At 33.0% G+C, this 24,071-nt stretch overlaps 1 protein-coding gene across 1 annotated transcript in view; it reads right to left on the minus strand.

The window, feature by feature from the left end:
* Nucleotides 1–181: 181 nt before the first annotated feature.
* Nucleotides 182–24,071, minus strand: part of LOC123685703 (transcription factor EC) — a 63,087-nt gene continuing 39,197 nt past the window's right edge. The window contains exons 3-6 of the mRNA XM_045625522.1: nt 10,496–10,673; nt 7,951–8,192; nt 4,291–4,476; nt 182–2,649 (exon numbers count right to left, since the gene is read on the minus strand). Of these exons, the coding sequence (XP_045481478.1) occupies nt 2,401–2,649; nt 4,291–4,476; nt 7,951–8,192; nt 10,496–10,673 (855 nt within the window). The 3' untranslated portion in view covers nt 182–2,400. The remainder of the gene's footprint in view (nt 2,650–4,290; nt 4,477–7,950; nt 8,193–10,495; nt 10,674–24,071) is intronic.

The following is a 24,071-nucleotide window of genomic DNA, read 5'->3' on the forward strand; positions in this document are numbered from 1 at the left end:
CTAAGATCGCGGTATAAGATAACCAATATCAATAATCATTGGCACAAATATGGTGTAAAACGCATTTTCAGCTAGCCCAGTTAAACAGAAGACGTGCATGATATAGAAGTCTCAGAAAAATACCACATATAGGTATATAATCGCAAGGAAAATTAATAGGAGTAATAAATAAAACAATTCCTTAAACATATTGCATAAAATAATAGATAAATATATTTAACGTAAATATAGAATCTTTTTATTGCCATAACAGAACAATTATTTGTGTTATTGGTCGTCAGTTACATTTATCAATGCAATCAATCACAATACTGAAATTTGAAGGCTGGACATAAATAAATTTAAAAAATATGAGTTTCAGTGAAAATTCTTTTTTTTTCAATGAAAATTAATTGATAATTTAAAAAAGAGTTTTCACAGAAACGATGAGTCACTTCAGAATTGACAAATTCCGAATAAAAAATATCTAGTTTGAAAACAGAAATTATTCAAGTGAAATAGGAATTAGCAGGTATATTCACTTGGACATGAATCATAAATCAGAAGAATATCATCTGATGAAATTTCAACTTGAAAATCGCCAATCATAGGTTTAGATGAAATTTGTTTCAAATTGGAATCCATCTTCCAAAATGATTATTGGAAAAAAAAAGGAAAAAAAAACAGAACCAAGTTATACAAAATTGGTTGATTATGATTCTCATATGAAAAGGTTTTTCAGCAAGTTCAAATTGATAAACACATCTTAGAGTAATTTTCAAGTTGAGTAGTTAATTGATTGCATAAAAACATTTTTTGGATATTTGATAATTTAACTTTTAACATCGATATAGGATTTTCTGTATGTATAATGATAAAATTTATATCTATCTCTACTCTAGGTATAATTCTCAATTGATGTTTGAACTTTGTTGAATTTCGATGAAGTAACAATAATTCTTCATTTAGATTGTGCGATCTTCAGTCTTCATTCTACACTAAATCTTCGGTTCAACGAAGAAGTATCATCAAGACGAGTCAATTATCTCAGTCGACTCGTACTTGTTTCAATAAATATTCATTCAAAGTATACACAAGATAATTGAAACAGGAAATTTTGAGCACCAACATCGGATATTCACACATTCAAAATATATGGGTCCTTCTGAAAATTTCCAGAATCTATCAGAGGACCCATCATAAACATGGTATGATCGTAAACATATAACAAAATTACTTCGTTCTAAGTACAAATATTTAGAAAAAATATTTCATATTAGCGTAGTTTTATATAATCTCATATTTCAGAGACACTCTTGTATATACATTATGATATGTTGCACTTGGTATGTAGTATAAAAATTATTACCCGAAATATCTGGAGGGTAAAAATGTTACGTGAGTTTTCACTTGGGATAAGGTACATGAGAGTTTCTGAGTTCTTTGTATTGAATCAACTCAAATTTAGCAATTTAGAGAAAAAAAGAATTATTTGCATAGAAGCCACTACTCAATTGATTGATGTGATTTGTTTTTTCATTTCAATTCATTTTTACCCTCAGATCTTTCGAGTTTATGAATTCTTCAATTATTACTAATCTAAAACTGAAAACTCTTATATATTTATTTCTAATAATCACTTGTTGCATCACAAATACTAAAATTATTTATTATGTTGAATGGTATTGCAAGATTCAAACTTATTTAATTCAATTCATTTGATCACTACGTCAAATATTCTCACAAACGAACATACAATTAAATATCAATAAAATAAATTTTACATCTAGTTCAGAAAATTAAAACATTTCCAAAATACTAATTGACTATTAGGGGTCATTCTTCGTTGGTGAGGTTGTTACAATCGCAAATTTATTGTAGTTTATAAGAGATCCAAGTTGAAAAACAAGAATACTGTTCAATTACGAGCGATTTAAGAGATCAGAAATAACGTTATTAAAAAAAAATAAAAAATTTCCTCAAATATATATTTGAGGAATTTTTCATGTTTCGATGTATACGTATACCATAAATACCGGATTTTCCAGTTTTTTGAAGATACCGAATCGTTTATTACTGAGCATTGAAGACACATAACAAAATCATCAATTGCCATCGAACCTAGCAAGAAGAATATTAAAAAATGGCTGTCTTGCTTGTCGACAATTTGCTGAGGGGAAAAGAGAAGGTGATTCTGCTACTAAAAGTTTTCAACTCAGATCAATTCATTCCAATTGATCCAAAATTGTTCCACATCATTTGTCCTCACCATGATTCGATAATTAAAAAAAATGTTCGATAATTTCTGAACAACTCTCCGAACTGCTCTCAATGGACTACATACTATCACTATGGGGCAGATAATTGCCTACGATGCACGTTTCAACGAAAAGATTAAACACTGGTAACAGCAAGAGTGGGTCACGCTATCATATCTATATCTAAGGTGTCTCCCTCTACAGGGTCCATATGACTACAAGGTGTTGGTAGCCTAGGCTCGCAAGGGTCGCAGAGCAAGTTGTCTGAATGACCTGGATGTGCTGGAGAAGATGCCAACAATGGCTCAGAGAGCATTGGATCGTTGTTGACTGCGCTAACAGACTCTTCATCGTCCATTAGATCGTTCATCGTTTGTAAACTTAGAGTCGCTTCGGTTATTATATCAGGCATCTGAAAAGTAAACAGTAGAATGAAGAATTACTAAATTCTGACATAATCCTAAGTATGTATTTGAAAGAAGGAAATAGAAATAGATAGATAGAGCAAGAAGAAAGGAATGTGGCCTATGAGGCCACTCTTAAACTATCTACGGAAGATACCGGCAATGATGTGATTAGGAATAAGATAGCCTGGTCCTCCATGACTAATTACATATCATGAGCGAACCTTCCCAGTGACGGGATGATAAGGAAAATTAGCATTGAAAAAACCTTCATTACGATACTAAGTAGAAAAGAAGATTGGAGAAAGGAGTCCATAATCCCAGTTCTTGAAAAGAATACCATCAAATGGTACACAGATGGTTCCAAAACCACAACTGGGACTGGCGCTGGAGTATTCGGGACTGGTACCAAATGCTCAATATCGCTATGCCGCTGTCTAAGTGTCTTTCAGAGAAAGATACCCGCAATAAAAAGATGTGTAGATGTTAACCTATCGAAAACTATCTAAAGTGTGATTTAGCGATACATTCATGATAGTCAGGCTGCAATCAAAGCACTGAGCTCACATATCATCGATTCTGAGATGGTATTGTAGTGCCGAAGAAAACTCAATAGAATAGGCAAGAACAAGAAGGTCTTTTTAATCTGGGTACCCGGCCACTCAGGAATTAGAGGAAATGAAGAGGCTAACACACTTGCCAGAAAAGGAGCACAAACTCCTTTCATCGCCGTGGAACCTCTTTCCGTGGCGTAGACAAATGTACTTACAAAAAAAGTTTCAGGAGGAGGAAAAAACCGAAAGTGAAACACTCTGGCGGAATCTTCCTAGTTTGGATCACTTCAAAAAATTTCTTCAAAACTTTGACTCTGCGAGATCCAAGAATTATCTGGATCTTAATAGAAATATACTACACCTCCTCACTGGATTTCTCACAGGGCATGTAGCTTTAGGAAACACCTCATGAGAATGGGTCTGACAGAAAATGATGAGTGCAGATTCTGTGGGAAGGAGGAAGAAACTTCGGATCACTTGGTACGGAATGCCTTGCCATCACTAGCCAACGCAAAACCTGCTTTCGGCACAAAACTTGTAGAAGTGAGGAATTAGCCTCCTTGAAGCCATCCCAGATTTGGAGTTCATTAGAACTCTGGAACTGGAAGGCGAGCTGTAAATCAAGTTATGGAGAGAATAGCTCTGATGGGGGGCATAATGACCATTAGGTCGCAGTGAAACGGAACCTCATTATTTGAATCTTAAGAGATGGTTTCAAGCATATTGGTATAAACCAAGGCGATGCAATACATGAATGATTAGCAAATTAAGCTCTAGAGGGGTTTGAACCTTCATAAATAGAAGTCTTAAGAAAGTCCTCGGTGTCTGTTAGGTTATTTCTTTTCCTGTTTCCTCCTTTTCGTGAAACACTTCCTTATATGTGCATTTTTGGATACTCATAAAGGTTACGAAGAAGCTGGCATACAACTACAGGAAAGCACTGCTTTCAACACATACCTCAAATGGAAATTCTTGTATTAATATTTTAAATTGAAAACACTCAACGAGAAGTAATTGAACAGATAAAAAGAAGCCTTAAAGGGTGTGACAGGAGTGCCCTAGAGCAAGGTAAAGATACTAAAAAAACGTCCATACCTTTTTCACAGGATCAGAAATCATCATGCTGGGTATAACAGCATGATTGCTTCCTAACGTTGGTGGTGTTGCATATGGCATTTGGGTGTTGTAGGTACCATAGGGTGAAGCCCCTGTAGGTGTTATGCCTTGCCAATTGAAGTCGGAAATGGGTAATCCATGAGATTTAGCCTGTCGCTCCAGCTCCTGAAACAAAATGATAAATTAGTATAATGCAACGTCATTAATTGATGAAACAATCGGTTTTTTTTCTCTTTATTTCAATGCTTTATAAAAATATGCGCCGTTATAGACAATAACTTGTTGCCAACGAGAATTCAACTTCATAATGCCCCTCTCGTAGAAGCCTTTGTCTCTATAAGCAAAGAACTCCTATATTCAATTTTCACAGAGAAATTTGTACTCCCAAGCGAGTCTACAATAGACAGGAAGAGATAGTGCTCACTTGGTTCCAGGTCTAGACCCATCAGAGCTCCCGGAGCTTCTAGCATTTTCCTGATAAAGAAATATTTCTCTCCTCTTCACCAAAGTTCGATTATGTTCCATCGTCAGCTCAAACGGTCGAGTTGTTCACAGTAAATGACATAATTGAGAGTTTGACCATAGGGGAACAGCTCATAGTTGGTAATCGCTATCAATCGAATCAAACACATTAATTCTGGCTTGGTAATGATCTGGATCGCTTCGTTTGCTTTCGATCATGATCTCTGTTGCTTGACATTGTTGTAAATGTCCTATTTTTCAACTTAAGTGACCACCCGCTTCAGAAATGCGTTTTTTTACTATCTGGTCCTTTCAACGAATTATATAGAATTTTAGACGAAATTCCATTCGCATAGCAAACTTTATGACAGATTATTGGTTCCAAAGAGGACTACAAATATTTTCCACCGATTTGAAGTATAATTAATTCTTTATACAATTTACCTCTGAAATATTTCTTGGATTTATAATTGCCCGATCTGAAATTTTCTATAATTTTTTTTCGAAATCTAGGAGTGAATTAATTTCAGATCGATACATATTTCATGGTTGTTTCTCTTTTTGAATATGGTTTGTTGAAAAATGTCATGAAACCAAACAGAAAACACATTATGTTGTTGGTGGTCTCAAGTCTTCACTTGTCGTATAATAATATAATGATTGTGAGATCAATAACTGGGGGTCTTTAATTATCTATAATCACTAGGCAGTTCAATTAAAATGATACATCGCTGAACAATTCAATACTCCTGAATTGGTTCTTCAATATTGGCTGAATATAAAATATGCTCAACGGTATTCCGAAAATGATTATTGAATAATTCGAACATTAAATCTGCGTGCCTTGGAGAGGTCTACGACGTATGAGAAAATCAAGTTTTAAACAATAAGAAGTAACGAATCCATTGGATTTGGGTTCACGGAAATTTTAGGTAGCTTTTTTCGATACCTGTTTTGTCTGATTCTGTTCACGCGATCAACATAATATTTTGCATGAGAATTGAAATTTCGCAACATTTCATCTCGATTGAATTGTGAAATTTTCGGACGGAATCCCTAGACGAACATTATTCATGATCTGAACCTAATTTGGAAATTTCAAGTTCCTTTATTTATCGTGTTTTCGCACTAAGATACGGACGAACCTACTTGTTTTCTACCATGATTTTGTAATTAGAGAGTCGAAGCTTATCGTTTGTGACCATCCCTTGCTCAAAATTCGAAAATTACGGGCGAAATGATGAATTGATGAATAGAGTTCTCAAGATAGCAGGATCGATAATACAGCAGTTTATTTATGTAAATTTGTGAGGATATTCTTCGAGAAAAACTTCGAAGGGTTTTCTGTATTCCATACTCATAATCTATGCCTCTGAAAACTATAAAAAGTTCAAGAAGGGAATGTATTTTTACCCCATTCAGAAGATTTATTATTAGAAATAATGAGCAAAAATTGATGTAACGATAGTTCGTGAATTGAAATTCTGATTCGAATCGAAAAGTGCTTGATGTAAATATCGAAAAATAGCTGCTTCATGATTCAGACAATAATTTGATGTCCTTGATTTCATCGATTAAATATCGGTCTTAGTTGTTGTAATGCTTACGAAAACTCTGAATGAGTCCATTGCAAGTTTCACCATATCATAAAAGGGCAGGTCATTGCCAAATTGATTGGAGGACCAGTTAATGGATCTCACAATCTGACAGTGAAAGTTCCACAGACCAGACTTGGCAGGTTCATTTAAGTTTCTGAATTGAAGGTGTTGTCGTATTGAGAATTGAGCTTCTTTACATCCTTCAGCTTCAGTTTCATTTATGGAATTAAAAATTGACCAAAAAAATACCCTTTTATATATCCTAGGCCTTGAAGAATATTTTTGTAAAGAAAAAAAAAGTGTGCTTAATTCCAAACGGGATTAGATATTTCAGTTTTCTATTGATGTTTTTTCATCGGGACAAAAAGAGCGGTTAACAATAATGTTAAAGTTCGTCCATAGTGCGCAGACTCGCGATTCTCGCTTCATTGCTGCAGGCTAGCAGGAAAATGTGCACATTCATAAAGGGATTGTTTTCCTGCTAACCTGCAGCAGGTTAGCAGGAAAACAGTCCCTCTATGAATGTGCACGTTTTGCTCTTACAAACCTGCTCCAACTGGCTCAAACTGATTTTATCCAAACTAATTATTATTTGTTTCTCACTTGCCGGTTGAATTTTCTAATAAGTACCTAATTTTTAATTTCGGTTGCATCACTGTTTTTTGAAAGATATGTCCTGAATTTTTTTCTGGCCTATCGGATACCCTAGTGAGTAGTTTCAGACATGTTGTGTCTAGAACGAATAGTTTTTTAAATGATTCGAATTTCATATTTTGTACGGAGACTGACAGAAGGTATACTTTCCACTCAGACAGTTTCTAAGGGATAAGATTAACTTAACTTAATCAACTATGCGAATCAAACGTTGACCTAGGTTATTTCATGTTATAGTTTCGAAAATCGCTCACGGGATAGCTCAATCATACCAAAAGAGATGGAGAGACTTCATTTTCAACAGAAAAATACAATAGACATTCTGTTGCACTTTAGGAAATACACTGTAAATTATATCATTGAAATATACCTAATATACAGGTCAATGAGTAATAAATTTTCCGTTTTTATGACTTATTCAACGTTTCATGCTGTACTTAGCTTGCCATATCGTATCGATGTTTCAGAAATCTATCAGAAATCCATTATGTAACATTCCGTGATCCCTTACTGTAGTTCACTTTTATAATAGTAGTTTGAAATGAAAATATATTTGAAAATGCTGTGGTCATAAGTGCTCTATGCAACAAAGAAATTCCTATAGTCAAGAGAATATTCACTTGGACGGTGAAAATTCCCCACATGCTCTTGGAAAAGTTCAACATAAAAATTATGGCTTTTATGAAGACCAGCCATCGTGCATTTGAACTACTATTTCTAGACACCCCAGTAGGAAATCCATGAGCTACCGTGAGCTTGTTTTGTTCTTCTAAACACCCAATAGTTCAGCCATCTTGCTGCTCTTGCATATCCATATATAGGAGAAGAAGAGCATAACGCTTATTCCTTACGTGACTATTTTTGCCGCTCTGCTCATACCGCAAGTCGCGTTAAAGAACTTTGTGTATGAAAATAGTTTGCTTACCTGTACCCTGAGTTGTAACCTCCTATTGACATGCTCCGTCTGTTTTTGCCTTGCTTCCGCTTGCTTGAGTCTTTGTATTTCATTTTTCAGGCATTTTATATATTCAACGGATGATTTTAATATCGTTCCTTTATTTGGTCTTACATCTCTCACTATTTCATAATATGGGTCGTTATTTTTAGGCAGCAGTGTACCTAATTCCTTTATCCTATCATTTATATTAAATCTTCTTCGTCGTTCAACTGAAACAAATAAAATAATAAGTTTGAAAATAGAGACCATATTGATAAATTAGGAAGAGAATCTCCCAAATTAGATCATGATCTAAATCTTATTTGAATTGTGTTTTGTGTAATTTTCTACCCAGACTTTCCTACCTAGATAACTTAGAGACTTCTCTGAAACTTTGAGCTTATATGAGTCAGGAGAACTTCGATTGTGTTCCCCACTACCGAGAGAAGGTACCGGCAATGAGAGAATTAGGTATAAGAGAGACTGGTCCTCCTTGACTGATTACATACCATCAGCGAACCTTCCCAGTGAAGGGATGATAAAGAAAATTACCATCGAAAAAACCTTCATTACGATACTAAGTAGAAAAGAAGATTGGAAAAAGGAGTCCATAATCCCAGTTCTTAAAAAGAATACCATCAAATGGTACACAGATGGTTCCTAAACCACAACTGGGACTGGCGCTGAAGTATTCGGGACTGGTACCAAATGCTCAATGTCGCTATGCCACTGTCTAAGTGCCTTTCAGAGAAAGATACCCGCAATAAAAAGATGTGTAGATGTTAACCTATCGGGAAACTATATGAAGTGTGATATAGCGATACATTCTGATTGTCAGGCTGCAATCAAAGCACTGAGCTCACATATCATCGATTCTGAGATGGTATTGTAGTGCCGAAGAAAACTCAATAGAATAGGCAAGAACAACAAGGTCTTTTTAATCTGGGTACCCGGCCACTCAGGAATAAGAGGAAATGAAGAGGCTAACACACTTGCCAGAAAAGGAGCACAAACTCCTTTCATCGCCGTGGAACCTTTCCGTGGCGTAGACAAATGTACCTCAAGAAAGAGTTTCAGGAGAAGGAAGTAACCGAAAGAGAAATACTCTAGCGGAATCTTCCTGGTGTACGTGGATCACTCCAAAAAGTTTCTTCAAAACTTTGACTCTACGAGATCCAAGAAGTATCTGGATCTTAGTAAAAATATGTTACACCTTCTCACTGGATTCTTCAAAGGGCATTGTCGCGTTAGGTTACACCTCATGAGAATGGGTCAAACAGAAAATAACGAGTGCAGATTGTGTGGGGAGGAGGAAGAAACTCCGGATCACCTGTTAACGGAATGCCACGCAATCGCAAAACCTGCTTTGGAAACGAAACTTGTTGAAGTCAGGAATAAGCCTCCTTGAAGCCATCCCAGATTTGGAGTTCATTAGAACTCTGGAACTGGAAGATGAGCTGTAAATCATGTTATGGAGAGAATAGCTCTGATGGGGGACACAACAGACCATTAGGTAGCAGTGAAACGAAACCTTCTTAATTGAATCTTAGTTCACCACTAGATCAATAAAATGATGATAAATAAAAAAAAATTAGAACTGAACAGTCTGTAGCCTATAGTTGTGTAGAAATCATTATATTTTTTTGGACCTTCTGGGGCATTTCTACACCAAGAAATGAACGACATTATGTGGCTTGAAATATTTTAACGACCAGTTTTTTCACGATGAAAAAATTGACGTTGTTTGACGATTAGTTCTGCATGGGCAAAAAGAATTTGCTTTTGTAAAATCGTTCATATAAATATTTCCTCTCAAAAGAATTTTATGGTCCTCTATAGCTGTGTATTCGCAATAATTAATTATTCTTTTATTAACATCGCAATTCATTAGCGGCAAAGTTTATAATTAGCACGTTCACTGGATAATTTCAATTGAAATGTTAGTTCTCAATATGGCAATTGTTCTAAAGTAATGGTACATATTTGCTTTCCAAATGTAGAGAGATAACTCATATCGTATTCTTAGCAAATTTTATAACGAAAAGTTTGAAGTTCAGGGAAATATTCTATTATTACAACCTTGATAATCATTGCTTGAGTTAGAACGTCTAGGAGTTTTTACTTTATAGTTTTATTTCGGAGACAACTGATCAATTACTTTTAAAGGTTGACTACTTAATTTCAGTTGAAGATGAATATATGAAACAGTACCCAAAAATAGGAGCTACAAAGACTTTAGACTTTAAAATAAAGATACCTATTCAAAAAATCAGACATATGGTCAGATATCGGAGGAAACCAATAGGTTTGAAACTTTCCGGATCAAAATCTTAACGTAGGTTGAAGAAACCAGCTCTTTTCTTCGAAATAAAATGAACTGAAGGCCACCAAAAGAAAACTTGTTGAATTCAACGCATCTTTCGTAATTGAACAATGAGCTATCTTTGAGAAATAGTGTGGTTTGTTGTGCTTTGGAAAAAACCAAATATCTACATTACTTTTATCATATGTATGACTCAAAGTTTATACTTACTCATATTGTGATTATCTTTCTTTTGACGATCTTTGGCTAATGCATGTAATTCAGCGTCACTATATATGAATGGTTCATTCTTTATGCTTCCTGTTAAAGAGTTATCTGAGGTTTTGTAGCTATCAGATGCTAAGGAACCTGATTCTAGAGAAAGCAGATCATCGATGAGATCTTCAGCCTGAAATTAAAGAAAATATTTATAACAACAAATAGAGATAAAAATAAAATTATTCACTTAAGGGAATAAATAAAATATTATAAAAGTATTCCCTTATTTATAATAGACATTCAAATAGTTATTTAAATTTTGTCGAAACTATAAGTTTTTCGTTGGAACAAAGAAAATACGAATAAAAATTGCAAACAATAAGAATCACATCGTTTCCATTCAATAAGATTACACCTTGAACATTGGAATTGATTATACAGTAATGAGAATAAATTCAATTTCCTGAAATAACATAATAGAACACAATTCGTACCTACACATTGCAAGGCGAAATAAATTTGAAATTAATTCCCATAGATTCATAGGAACCACGATGCAAATTGTTATTCATAACTATTCATTAATTGGTCATGTAGAAAGTGTTAATAACACATCGTAACACAAACAAACGAGTGTTATTGAGAATCATTTTCCATTCACAAAAAGAGAATTAGTAACGCTATGTTCGAACGTATGTCACTGAAGAAGTATTCGCAATTCAGAAGTTTTGATTGATTTTGGTTTATTATTTTCAATATAACACTTTGGAATCGTTCAAGGAAAAAATGTTAAACCAACCTGAAATTTTGGTAGCTTAAGTTCTGGAATGAATAGAATCTAAAACTCGAATGTAAAACAAGGTGCTCTAAGAGCTTTTTTCAATGAAATTCGGTATAAAAATCAATTGGTCATACTTGCTCGAGAAAAAATTCGTAAATTTCAAATGAAACTAGAAAAAAAGTCATATCTGATAAGTTTTTCAGTTATTGCCTTTCTTCAAATCAAATATAAAAGATGTTGCATAATGGTCAAAGTAGAACGATACATTTCCATCAGATTAATTCGGAAAGCATTTTTTACCATTGTTCAATGAGATTGTCATAATGTTTGAATTGCCGAAAGATAACATGATATCCGATCGTTTTAAATGGATATTATGAGCTTTCATTATTGTAATTTGTAGAATATCTTCGAAATGTAAAACTTACCGCGTCATCTATTTGATTCAGTACTCATTATTAACAATTGTCCACTTAGCGAACTGTAAAAATTGATATTTCATCAATTTTTTACAGATTTGAAGGAATTCAAATTGAAGTATTGTATAAATTACTCTACAACGAATGACAAAATTCCAATTCCGTTTTTTCGATGCAGAAATTACCTCGAAATGTTGAAATTAACAATTTTTTTCATGATTCAAGAACGAATAGTTAATTGATATCTAATCGATAATGTTCTAAGTGAACAATGCTTATTATTTGAATAACTGACCACACTCCGACGAACAGATCATCAGAAAAGAATATAATTTAATGATAGAAAAAGTGAGAATTCAAAACTACATTTTAAGGAATATGTAGACTCATCCATTAAACCGGGTGTTTCTAAATTGGAAGTACAAACGAAAATGACGAATTCCTCGGATTATTTAGGAAAAAAGTCCTATGATCAATATAAAGTTTGGTCCAGTACCACACTTTTTGGTTTCTCGTAGTTTTGTCGTATCTGCTACCGATTTCGAGAAAAAAATTAAAGACCCAGTTGGTAAGCTGTGATAAATGAATGAAATATAAGTTTTGGTTCTTATTTACACTAACTGTAGCGGGGATTAATAAAGATTAGGAGAAGTAGGACTACAAGAAACATGCTGTATCTCGAAAATAAAGCGTTTGTTTATAGGCCTTTTTTTCTTTAAATAACCTAAAGAAACTCTTATTTTTCTTTGTACCTCCAATTTAGAAACATAATATAAAACATCAACATTGAAACTCTTTTTGAACTTGATATAATTTTCAATCAGAATGAAGTTCACTTTTTTAGCAGCTCTCGTTCAACCGATCAAAAGATACTGAAATAAAGCGTTTCAATTCTAAAGAATACCAAACAGAGGCTTGTCAACGAAGGAAAACTAAGATGCACAATTTGAGCATAACTAATGTTGAGAATAGGTGCATGAAAGAGTGATAAAGAAGGTACAATAGAAAGAGAAATAGAACTTATAGTAACGAGAAAATAAGAAACGTCAGTTGGAAAACTGACTAGATAACATCTAGAAAGCTCCGAATGTTATAGATAGAATGATATGAAAAAATTGCTTGAAATTTGAGAAATGAAATTTGAATGCTGTAATGCCAGTGATGTGATGTCGAGGACAAGGCAAATTGCAGAGGACTCAATTTTTGTCAATCTGAAGTCTGCTTATCATCCATTCATTTAAACTTGTCATCAGTAGTAAATTATCAATTATTAATTGATATACTCAATGTATCCTTGACTATTATTGAATATTCTACCTTGTTAACATGCCACTATCGAGATAATTGAAGGAAGTATGAATTAAACTCCACAATGTTTCCATAATTTCTTCGACATTTGGCAACTTCATTCATAAATGTTTGCTACGAGGAAAATCTCATAATTAAACAATTTAACAGCCTTGAGATGACCTTTGAGCTTGATCCTAACAATGCGCAGAGGATTCATTCTACTTGCAAGAAGAATGGAATCAATGATTGTATTATCTGTGCAACTAAGTTCTCCATATACCTATTACAATATGCAAATATCAGATTATTATCTAAGAATACATCGGAAATGAATTGTTAAATGATAATTTTGCTTATGTGAATCACATTCTTTCGCCATGTTTTTTTCTTAGTTAGAACTTGTCTTTGGGATAACGCAAATCAACACGTCAGTACTAAACCACTTTTTTTCTGGTTAGTACCAAGCTTCTAAAGAAGCGTGTTAAAATTTCGAAGCACATATTGTCGTCTGACTTAAGACATGAAGTTTAAGGGACGCTACATTTGTTGATGTTTGAAAAATGGTTAAAAACGAGTTTCGTGTATTGACCATGGCCCATGTCACAAATCGATGATGACCATCGAGCTCATTCTCCAGTGTGCTGATCTGGAGAATATTTTCAAAAATCTTCTTGATTGTCGTGTTGAAATAATTTTATTTCTACAATTTGGATAGGTACTATTGTTAACAATTCATAGACCACGAACCACCATGCAATACTGGTGTCCTTTGAGTATTGAAAGTGTAAAAATACTTTCATTGCGGTAATATAAAGAGTGAATATGATTACTTTGATGCTACTCCATTAGATAAGTGAAGTGTGGCCAGTAGGTCTTTGCCGTCTTAAGCTAAGAATGTTGAGATGGTGTAAGTAGCAAATAGACTCGATAAAGATCCTAACCTTCTTTGAATCTGTTATAGCTTAAATGAAGCGTATTGATAATGAGCTACCTTTATGGGTTGGCGTTAAACTTGAATCAGTCCTCGTGGTAATATAATGTGGAAAATTAGAAATTTTCGGTATTGTTAACCGTAGTCTAGTCGGTTTTTCACATAAAAACTTCTGAGGATGTATCTATCAGTAAAAATCAGGTGATTTACTAGACCACAAATGAATCTGTTTGAATCTTCGTGTGCCTCATAAAACCATGTTGGTTTGTGGAGTGTAATTGCATGTTGAATAACAGCAGTAGTAAAATTTCGACATCCTTGTCTAGTTCCGGAAATTCACTCAGAAAGTCAAATTAGTAACGTTGAAACGATCATCTTCGCCTTAGTATTCAAGGTGAGTGAATGAATTGCAATAATAGCTGATTTGTTGTTTCACTCCAATCTACGATATAAATAAATAGTGCATTTGATATATGTTCACTCTCGGTGATTCAAGCTCCGTAAATTTTTATTGGTTCACTCAGAAAACCATTGAAAATACTATGATGCTATTGTTTTCAAATCGGATTCACTTCTTTGAAGTAATTCGTTTTGGAAAGAATGTAAAGGACTTCTATTACTTTTGTGTTGAGTTTCGTTCGAACACAGTACAGTCAGGGTTTAAAGTAAAGATAATGCATTAATTTTCTTCACCTTTTTCGTTCTAGAATTATTCTGACGCTTAGGGAAACATATTAATAAAAGATCTAAAGGTAAAGCTTAGCACGAAATGAAGATAAAGGAGAAGCAGGGATGCTTCAAATTGTTGGGATATTTTTTGTTCAAGCACCTAATGAAAGTTTGGATAATTCAAATCAGTGAAAGCTGGAAAAAAGGTTTTCGTATGCACTCATTCTAGTTTTGTTCCTACAAGGTCCAAAATTTCACAACGAGCTTCCCAACATAATGCGTAATATATCTACTAAAATTTGTGTTATTGTTATGGTATCCTGAAATAGAAAACTGTCTGTAGTGCAGATGTAAATTTTACTTGAGAGCATTTGCATGAATGGCTGGTACGATATTTCTTCTATCAACTGCTGTGATCTTGAAATATCAGTAACTCAAATTGTTGATACTGTCTAAGTTGAAATATTCTCATGAAAATAGATCTCTCTAGTCTAAGATGTAAAGAATTAATTGTGACAGATATGAACTTATCTTGTCCCAAATGAACGATTTGAGACATCTACATTTCAACTTGTGTGTTGTAAATACTGCAAAGAGTTTACTATTACACTTTTCACTGGTCTATGAGAATCTTCAACAGAGGTAGATATCCCGCAAGAATTGAAGATTCAAAAATAGCACAATTATCTTTATTACAATATAAAACAAAGCCTGTTTTCTATGGGATGTATTTGATATCAAAATTTGTTTAGAGGAGAATAGTTTAGAATATCATATTTGTCAACTACATATTTCAGTTCCTTTATCAATTCCATTGATGAATTGTTTATTGGTTCTTCGTACATACTGATATAAGTTTCTGATAATTGCCGTACAGTATAAATGAACCTTTATTTCACATGACAAAAACACAAAGAATTGAATGAACGTAGTGTCATAAAACGATAAAACATCTCCCTGGGAAATCAAACGTGGATTACTCAACCTTATTTCCCTCGATAAAAAAGTTTGTGAAATAAATATTTATTTGCTGTTGAGACATTATTTGAGCTGATTACAATTTAAGTGAAAATACTAAGTGCATCTTGTCGTATCAATAAGATGAATCCAGTAAATTCATTTTTATTAGGAAGAAATATCAATTTTCTCAATTTATATTAGAATATTATCAAATCGTCAAAGAAAATGTAAAGGTCAAGGATATATGTAAATTCAAATTAAAACAAAATAATACAAATTAGCTCGAATAATGATGAGGGGATTGAAGTCGTGTAAATATCAATCGTATAAAAATGTTCTCACACTTCTCATGATGGATCAATAAGGAAAATGACCATTTAAAATGGAAATGTAATGATGAATAAATTGATTGAAACCCGTAGTGATATTTCAGTTCATTCAAAAAAGGTTATAGGAATATCTGGATCTGCTATCAACGAAAGCAATTTATATCGGGGGAAATTTGAGATCTTAGACCAAACAAATAAGTTAAACTGAAAGCTATGGAGTTTCTGTAAAGACATAACGTTCTATTATTGTCCATAGTGTTTTATGAAATGACAAACTATGCAAAACAAACTCTTTGTTCACCATGAACTTCTTCGGAGTATCTAGGACTTTATGATGACGATACCATCGATACTCATTCAAGTACTTGGCAATTTTTAGGAAACTGAAGAGGTCTAGACATTTCAGTATCACACTGAAACATTATTCAAAAAAACCTTTAATGTTCCAAATTAATGAGCAGAACTCTTATAAATGGAAATTTCGTATTCTTTTGTGGAAATTACTTTGTTTTGTTTTCTTTAAATTGCCTATTGTCGACAAAAAGTTGCAATTATCGATTTTCATTATTTCCGAGTTGAATATGTTCCTAAATCCTTAAATAACCTTCAATAATATTATTTTCTGCGAGCAACAATTTGATTGTACCATAAATTTCCATTTACAACCAATTGTTGTCACGATGACATCATATAGGAGACCAAAACAAATACGAATTCGACATAAAATAATATATTATTGCAAAAATACCTCGAAGAGTATATTTATTAGATAATAATTTGGTCCGTTGGTGATTTGTTATACATAAAACATTCTTATGAATATTCCCGTTTTTAAGTTCAGAGCAGTGAACTGTTGATATGTTGAAGGCTATAGAATATTCGAAAAGTTTTCCACTATAGAGATTAGAAACTAGAGGGAAATAAATAATAGAAAAAAAGGTGAAAAGAGGAGAAGCAAATGTGCTGTGTAAATTAGGTCCTGGCAATTGAAAATGTTTCTTGAAACCGTAGAAACTTGAGATCGACGAAAAATTGGCAACTTTGTCCAATTGTCAGTGTTTATTATTGGAAGTAATTAGATTCGATCATTTCAGTTGATCTTTTCAATTAAAATTGTTCATTGTGTGTTTTCTTCCAGTGTATAGTGAAATCAAAAGTAATCTAAATTAGGGTGAGGATTCCAAGCTTCAAAATTGACCTTAACAAAGCTAGATCAGAAGAAGTGCATATGCTGGTAGAAAGAAATACGCGTGGGAAACCATCTTGCGTCTAATTTTCGGCTTGATAATTACAATGTTTGTAACAAACGATTCTGCCGATTAAAACAGCGAGAGCTCATTTAGAAATTTCTAAATTGGAACATTCGTAATGGCCTTGAACAGGTGCAGTTACATTCGGTTGCTTTTATTTACTATCGCAAATAGATGCTGAGGAAAATCTAGACGAGATTCTTGAAGACAAGAATCTGTTTCAACACTAAACGAAAGCACATTTTAAAACACGTTTTTGAAATCAGTGCATTAACCCCTGCCTCATTTAGTTTAGAACTGCATCGACGAACTGTTATCGCATACCAAAAAACAGATTATCTGACATATTTTGGGAGTAAGTTTAAGGGACCCCTTGATTGAGTGGAAAAATTAATATTTATTCATAAATGCCACTGGTGCTATATATCTTCTATCTCGATAATCAATGAATATTTTATTTATTACTCACATGAATCGACAAATTTAACAAAAATTGTGGAAATCAGATTCTGACATCGATGCAAGGAAAATATGGACACTATGGAATGAATTATTTAAACGTTAATGCAATTTTTATTGATTTTCGATGACGAATGATGAAACTTTTCGACGTACGATGTATTCCAACTATTCAAGAAAATAGTCGCAACATTGTCAAGGTGATGAGATTGCGAATAAATTATAATTGAATAATAAATTCTGGGAAAACATTGAGTGGCAAGGAAATGAAAAATTATTAATAAATTATTTCGAACAAAAATCTTGTATTCGATATTTAATAGTTAATGAATGAGTGTATACTAAGCTAACCAACCACGTGGACTTCGTAAGAGATTATTTAATCAATGGAACATTTATAATCTGCCTTGATCTCCAGAATATATGTACTCAATGTCTCAATTCAAAAATATTAAGGCGGAATTGTTCGTTGTTTGAGAAAATCATGTTTAGGTACCTTTACTTCGATCACAGCCCTTCTCCAAGTTTGGCGCCTTTTTTGAATTTTCATCTTGTGTTAAAGCGTTCGAACAACACTCACAAAACTCAAAACACACTTAAATCGAGGTTTCAACAATTCTTCAAGGCACAAAGAGTCATCGCGTACAGTTTTTCTGTCACAATAAAAACCAGTAATAAAATTAGGTCTTTCGGAAGCGATCACCTCGATTTTCGAACCACTAATTCACCAATTTATCAGTCAGTTTATCAACACCAATATGAAATAAACGCGTTGGAACGAAAAACGAGGAAAAACAATTTTTGTACCGGTTTATCACTCGAACTATAGCTGGGTTTTTCTCGGCGGAAAATTTAAACGGAATGCTTACAGAGAGTGCGACAGCGCTTTCTCACGCGTCGACATCCAACCAATGTATGGTGTACAATTCGGTTTGTTTGAATTTTATCGTGTATGATGCTTGGGGACTTCGTCGCAAGCGTAGTGGTATTATTGCATTACGATACTAATCGCTCATTTCGTGTATTTGATTACCGTAGATCACCGCACTTGCCCACTACTAGATTTGCGATGTGGACGTCTTTTTGGGGCTGTTGCCCTTTGACCTATCCACAACAAAAAAAAATTGATCTCAACCCCAATGAAATTTTTACATTTTAAGTTTCGAAATGTTTTGTACATTTTCTCGTAAACTGTAAGAGATATTCGCATGAAATTTTATTTAAAAATCGGTTGATATACCGCATTGATCCTTCTAGCTCCAGAATAGGATCCTCGAATTTTAAAGGCGAAAAATTAAGGAAACAATAAAAAAAATAATATTATTATTTCACGGAAATCACATGTCAAATCATATCAAATTTATTACTCCGAACAATAAATACAAAGTCATCTATACAATATGCAATTATTTACCCTTCATGTGAGGATGGACGCACCTATGTACCAACTTGTGTTGCGTTCTCCAGCCTCCATTCGGGGTGTTGAAAGATATCAAGAATTAAATATGGCACGACCACTTCCAATCAACCGAATGAGTTGAAAATTTCCTGTATTGAGCATGATAAAATTTGATTGAGTTTTTGTATATATTGAAATTTGAAATATTTTTTATGGTAACTGGTAGGAGATTAAAAAGTTTGGGGACGTGATAGAAAACACACCTTTGTCTGTGATTTTTTTTTAAAGAATGGTAGAGTTGAGCATGTATTTTTTCACGTAAGCTTTTCCTTTTCTTCTTAAAGAACAGATTTGCTCTTAAAAACTCAGACTAAACACTGTTTATATAGAGATCTCTTAGCTTCAGTAACTGAGTTTCTCTATACAGATATTCCGTAGCAAACAATCTCGGTTTTCTAAACAAAATCTTCAATATTGTGTTCTGAGTCACTTGAAGGACGTTCAGTGAATTATTGAAGGTACCACCCCATGCAGCAATACAGTAGAATCATAATCTTAAAAATCAAATGTAAATATTTCTGCGATGCTACCGAATACCATATTTTTTACCGCAAAGCCATAGTATTTAAAATTTCGGAGTTATGAATTTTTGGAATTTTATGACTTGGATAGAGCTGCTGTACTTTGAATAAAATTATTTCCCATTGATAATTCTATTCTTTTTCTTCAGGTGTCGAGTAATTTTGCGTGGGAAATGGAAATAATCCACTATAAGCTTAAAATTTGCAGTTGCCGAAAAAACACAAACTGCATTTTTATGAATCATTATTATCCCATTCAATGTAAAATGTTTCGGCATATGAAAATAACACAAAATTCGGAAACTGTATATGTATATGTAATCTTCAAGGACGCAATTGAAGCTTGAATTTACTATAGCGTTCAAATGCTCCTGACTTCAAGTCAATAATTTCCTCATATTTTGTAACTATTTTGATTGAATTATTTATGGTTCTGATGTATCTATCAATACAGAACTTCAAATGGTTATTGTTTATATAGACACAAAATTTCAACCCTATCAGATCTTTAATCACAGAGATATTGGGTATTTCTTTTCAAATATCCTAAAATCTCTAAAACTTTCATATTTTTAGGTATTTCCGTTTGAGATTTATCGTCTTATGAGGATTGAGTTGAACCTCAGGGTTAGAGCGAATTCCCGGCTCAAACTGCGAAAATTACAGATTTACACCCAGTTACAGGAACGTTCATCAAAAGTTAATGCCACATTAAAATTTTAATCCTCCATTAAACGGTGCAAGTAGCCAATAGGATCCTTCTACTGGAGAATTGAAATTTTAATGGCGGCATCAGTGTTCAGAAAACTAGCGCTCAAAAATGAGAAAAACACTGACGTGAAGTCAGAAGCTTTGCGATCTTGTTCAAGCGTGTTATTCTGTGTGTAGGAAATTATAGATATTGGTGCAAAAACGTAGTAAAAAAATCTTATGCGAATAGCTGTAATCATTAGAGTAAGCATGGATTTTTTTAATTTTTGTATTAAGAAACATATATGGTCAAAATTTCAGGGAAGGTTAAATTATTCTAAAAGTTTAATTTAATCATTCGAAAAAATGAATTAAAATTATCTGTAGTACCTTCTACAAGTGGAAGGGGTTATAACAGACCCCTGAGTTATTTTCAACTGTTCAATTAAGATGAAAATAGCTACAGAATTTAAGTTATAGGAAATCATAACAAACGCATAAAGAAAGTAGAAAATTTGATAGCTTCGTAGAAAATAAATGTGAGAATCCTTTGAACATTCGGAGTAAACCTTTCACAAAATATCTAACAAACATATTGAAATCGTTCACCTCACCAAAATGATAAAGCTGTTGCAAAACATTTTGAGAACGGAATAGAGAGCTTTCTAGTAAAGTATAAATAATAATAAGAAATAAATACCAAATCAATATAAATCAATTCAAATAAACTGTTAACAAAAGCCATCACAGAAGCATATTATAATGATTGAATAAGTCTGAGATAAAGTAAGTAAAGGAATCAAAATAAACCAATGAATATGTTTAGATGTAGTAGACTCGAAAGCTTTGTAGCAAACCACTGTGACACCTGATGAAGATTTATTGGTTAGCAAATACTTGAATGTTTCACCTATAATAGTCAATGTGAAAAACCAAAAATAACCGAAAATACTTGAAAGTAAAGTGGTTTTGTACCTGGCCCTTGGACAATTTTGCAGAATATCTGCTCTCCCTAGTTTTACAGATGCAAAACTTTTAATCCCGCTTTTGGAATTTTTTCTACCTTGAATGATTCATATTTTGCTTCAGATCTAGCTTTGCTTTTTTCACTTTCGTAAATAATCAATATTAGGTATCGAATAGAATGAACATATTTTTTCCTATATTTTATTGCTTTTTAAAATCCCCACTTGGCAAATCTATAATAATCTTCAATATAGAAAAGACATACATAGACACACATAGAAAGTAGAAAAAACCACCATATTTCCCTGAAATCCCCCTGTTTGATTTTTATCTGTATACAATCAACAGAAGATACAAAACAGAATTCCAAAAAAATTCTGAATATTCTCCCCGAAAATGCGATCATAAAATATTTTCATGATTGTGTTTTGTGTTTTATTGGTTGATTACCCGTATTTTTTGATATAGTAGTACTCATTTCAAAGCGTAGAGCAGAGATGAATACAAATAAAGAAATTATTCCAGGTCATTTCAATAATTCAAAAAAAAAATAGTAGGGACATTACTCGAACTACATTATACTTTCACATCCATATACGTTACTGGCGAAATCTGATAACCTATTTTTTGAACGATAAAACATCTAATTTCGTTATTCTCCTAGTCTTTGAAATTGAAGTAAAATATATAAAAGGTGATAGTGTGGGTTTCAATTTATGCCACACTCAATATGCGAAGTTTTGAAAGAATTAGAAATCGCTGTAATTTCTATCATTTATACTTGGCAAATTTTTCTTTTTGCAGAGAGGTCAAACACTTTATTAGCGACTTGGATTATTTCAAATTGATTCTTGAACTCAATACTGGTTAATAAAACTGTGACAATTTGATTTACCTAAATTGATTACAACTTATTCGTATTTTTCATATTGATATTTGAATACTCAAATGTACTCCCCTTTCTTGAGTTGCATTTGCAGACTAGAATTTCTGTTCTTGTTGCTATCGTCTTATTGAGCCTTTCTTGACATAACTGAGGTGAGGTATATGCTCTCCTTCTAGTTTGAGAGTTTCAATTAACTCCATTAACTGTAATAGCCTAAAGGAGGATGTGCATTCATTCTTTATAGCATTCTTTGCGTTCTAATATCAAGGCATATTATCCAAGTATGATCTATGATATGCACTAAGAAAGTTTTAACATTTACTATGTATGTTCAATTTCATAATTATAATTCAATTCTGTGGAATGTTTGTAATTTTAGAATTTTGAGCCAAATATTATACCTTCAAATGGGTACTAGTAGAAAATTATTTATGGCCCTTCTTCAAGAAGACAGTTATTGGCTTAGAAAAGCGTGACGTTTCTGACGACAGTTACTAGATGAAAGGTTTCCACACCTTCATTCATTCAAGAAAGACCGTTGAGCTAGATGAGTTCGTAAATTCATATTTCCAAGAATTTGGGTTTCCAAACTTAATCTTTTAATCAGCTTGTGGATGACTTCAACTTTCTATAAACTGAATGAAATAATCACATTGCAGATTATCGGTGTTATCTATCAATAGTAGATCATTGTGTCAGGTTTCTGATGAGCCTTAATTTCAAGTGTTAATTGATATTGCAAATATATATCAATATCTTTTCTCTTATAATGGTGACTTGAAATTTCTTCAGAATTGATAGATATACTTTGAGATATGGAATATGTAGATATCAAAGAACTGAACTGAGTAATTCGCATCGAAAAATTGTCTGGGCTGTGTTGTACAATTTATTGTGTTTCCTTCAAATTGCAGTTTATTTGAGGAGACATCAGTTTTGAATTGATTTTATCCACAGGGTGTTTCTAAATTGGAGGTACAATTGAAAATATAACAGATTTCTTGGATCATTTCAAGAACAAAAGTCCTATATAACATGAGTCTGCAAACGTTTTCTTTTTGAGATACAGGTGCTGAAGTTCAAGTTTTTCTCTCATAGCATCTTCCCTTCACGAGATATTCAACTTGAATTGGCATAGATCTTCCTATTCAAACTTTTCATCTTGTGATATCCTAATTTTGAATGCAAATCTACAGGGTGAATTTTTTTCTGGAAGGGTGACCGCTTCTTTCCTCCAGAATTATTTTTTTGTGAACCACTGGTTGTTTAGAAAAATTTGAAAAAGAATTCTGGATCAGTACTACAGTTTTTGGTTTGTTGTAGTTTTGTCGTATCTGCAATCGATTTCGAGAAAAAAATTCAAACAGCTCTCTATAATAATTCTCAGAAAAATTCAAATCATTATGAAGATCCAATTAGGATATCTGTGGGAAATTCATTAATTATAAGTTTTAGTTCTTATTTACCAACTCTGTAGCGAAGATTAATAAAGATTCGATAAACTGGTTAAGCATCACAAAAAAGTAGGGCTGCTAATGTTTATAGGCTATTTTATTTTCAAACATATCCAAGGAATCTCTCATTTTTCTTTGTAACTCCAATTCAGGAACACCCAGTATAAGATAAGAACAAAAAATTATTTCGTGTAATTTGGTTCAAACTTCGTAATCAAAACTCTTTTTCTCACATTATACTCGTAGATATGAGTAAACAATGTCATCAAAAGAAATTTTTTTCGATTTTCCCCTACCAAGAAGAGAAAAGTTTTACGCCCTTGAAAAGAATGAATCATTGAATAACTTTAGGATAAAAAATCTTTAGCAAATCTTCATAACTGAAAATACTGAATTTCTGTTGTTTCGGAGAGACCTGAAATTGAATTGATTAAAAATGAGGAAATCATTGAAGAAAATATGTCTTTTTTTCTCACATTTTCATTCAGACAAAATTTTCGTAATTCAAGAGTAAACTTCACACA

The sequence above is a fragment of the Harmonia axyridis genome, chromosome X, assembly GCF_914767665.1.
Source record: "Harmonia axyridis chromosome X, icHarAxyr1.1, whole genome shotgun sequence".
Lineage (NCBI taxonomy): Eukaryota > Metazoa > Arthropoda > Insecta > Coleoptera > Coccinellidae > Harmonia > Harmonia axyridis.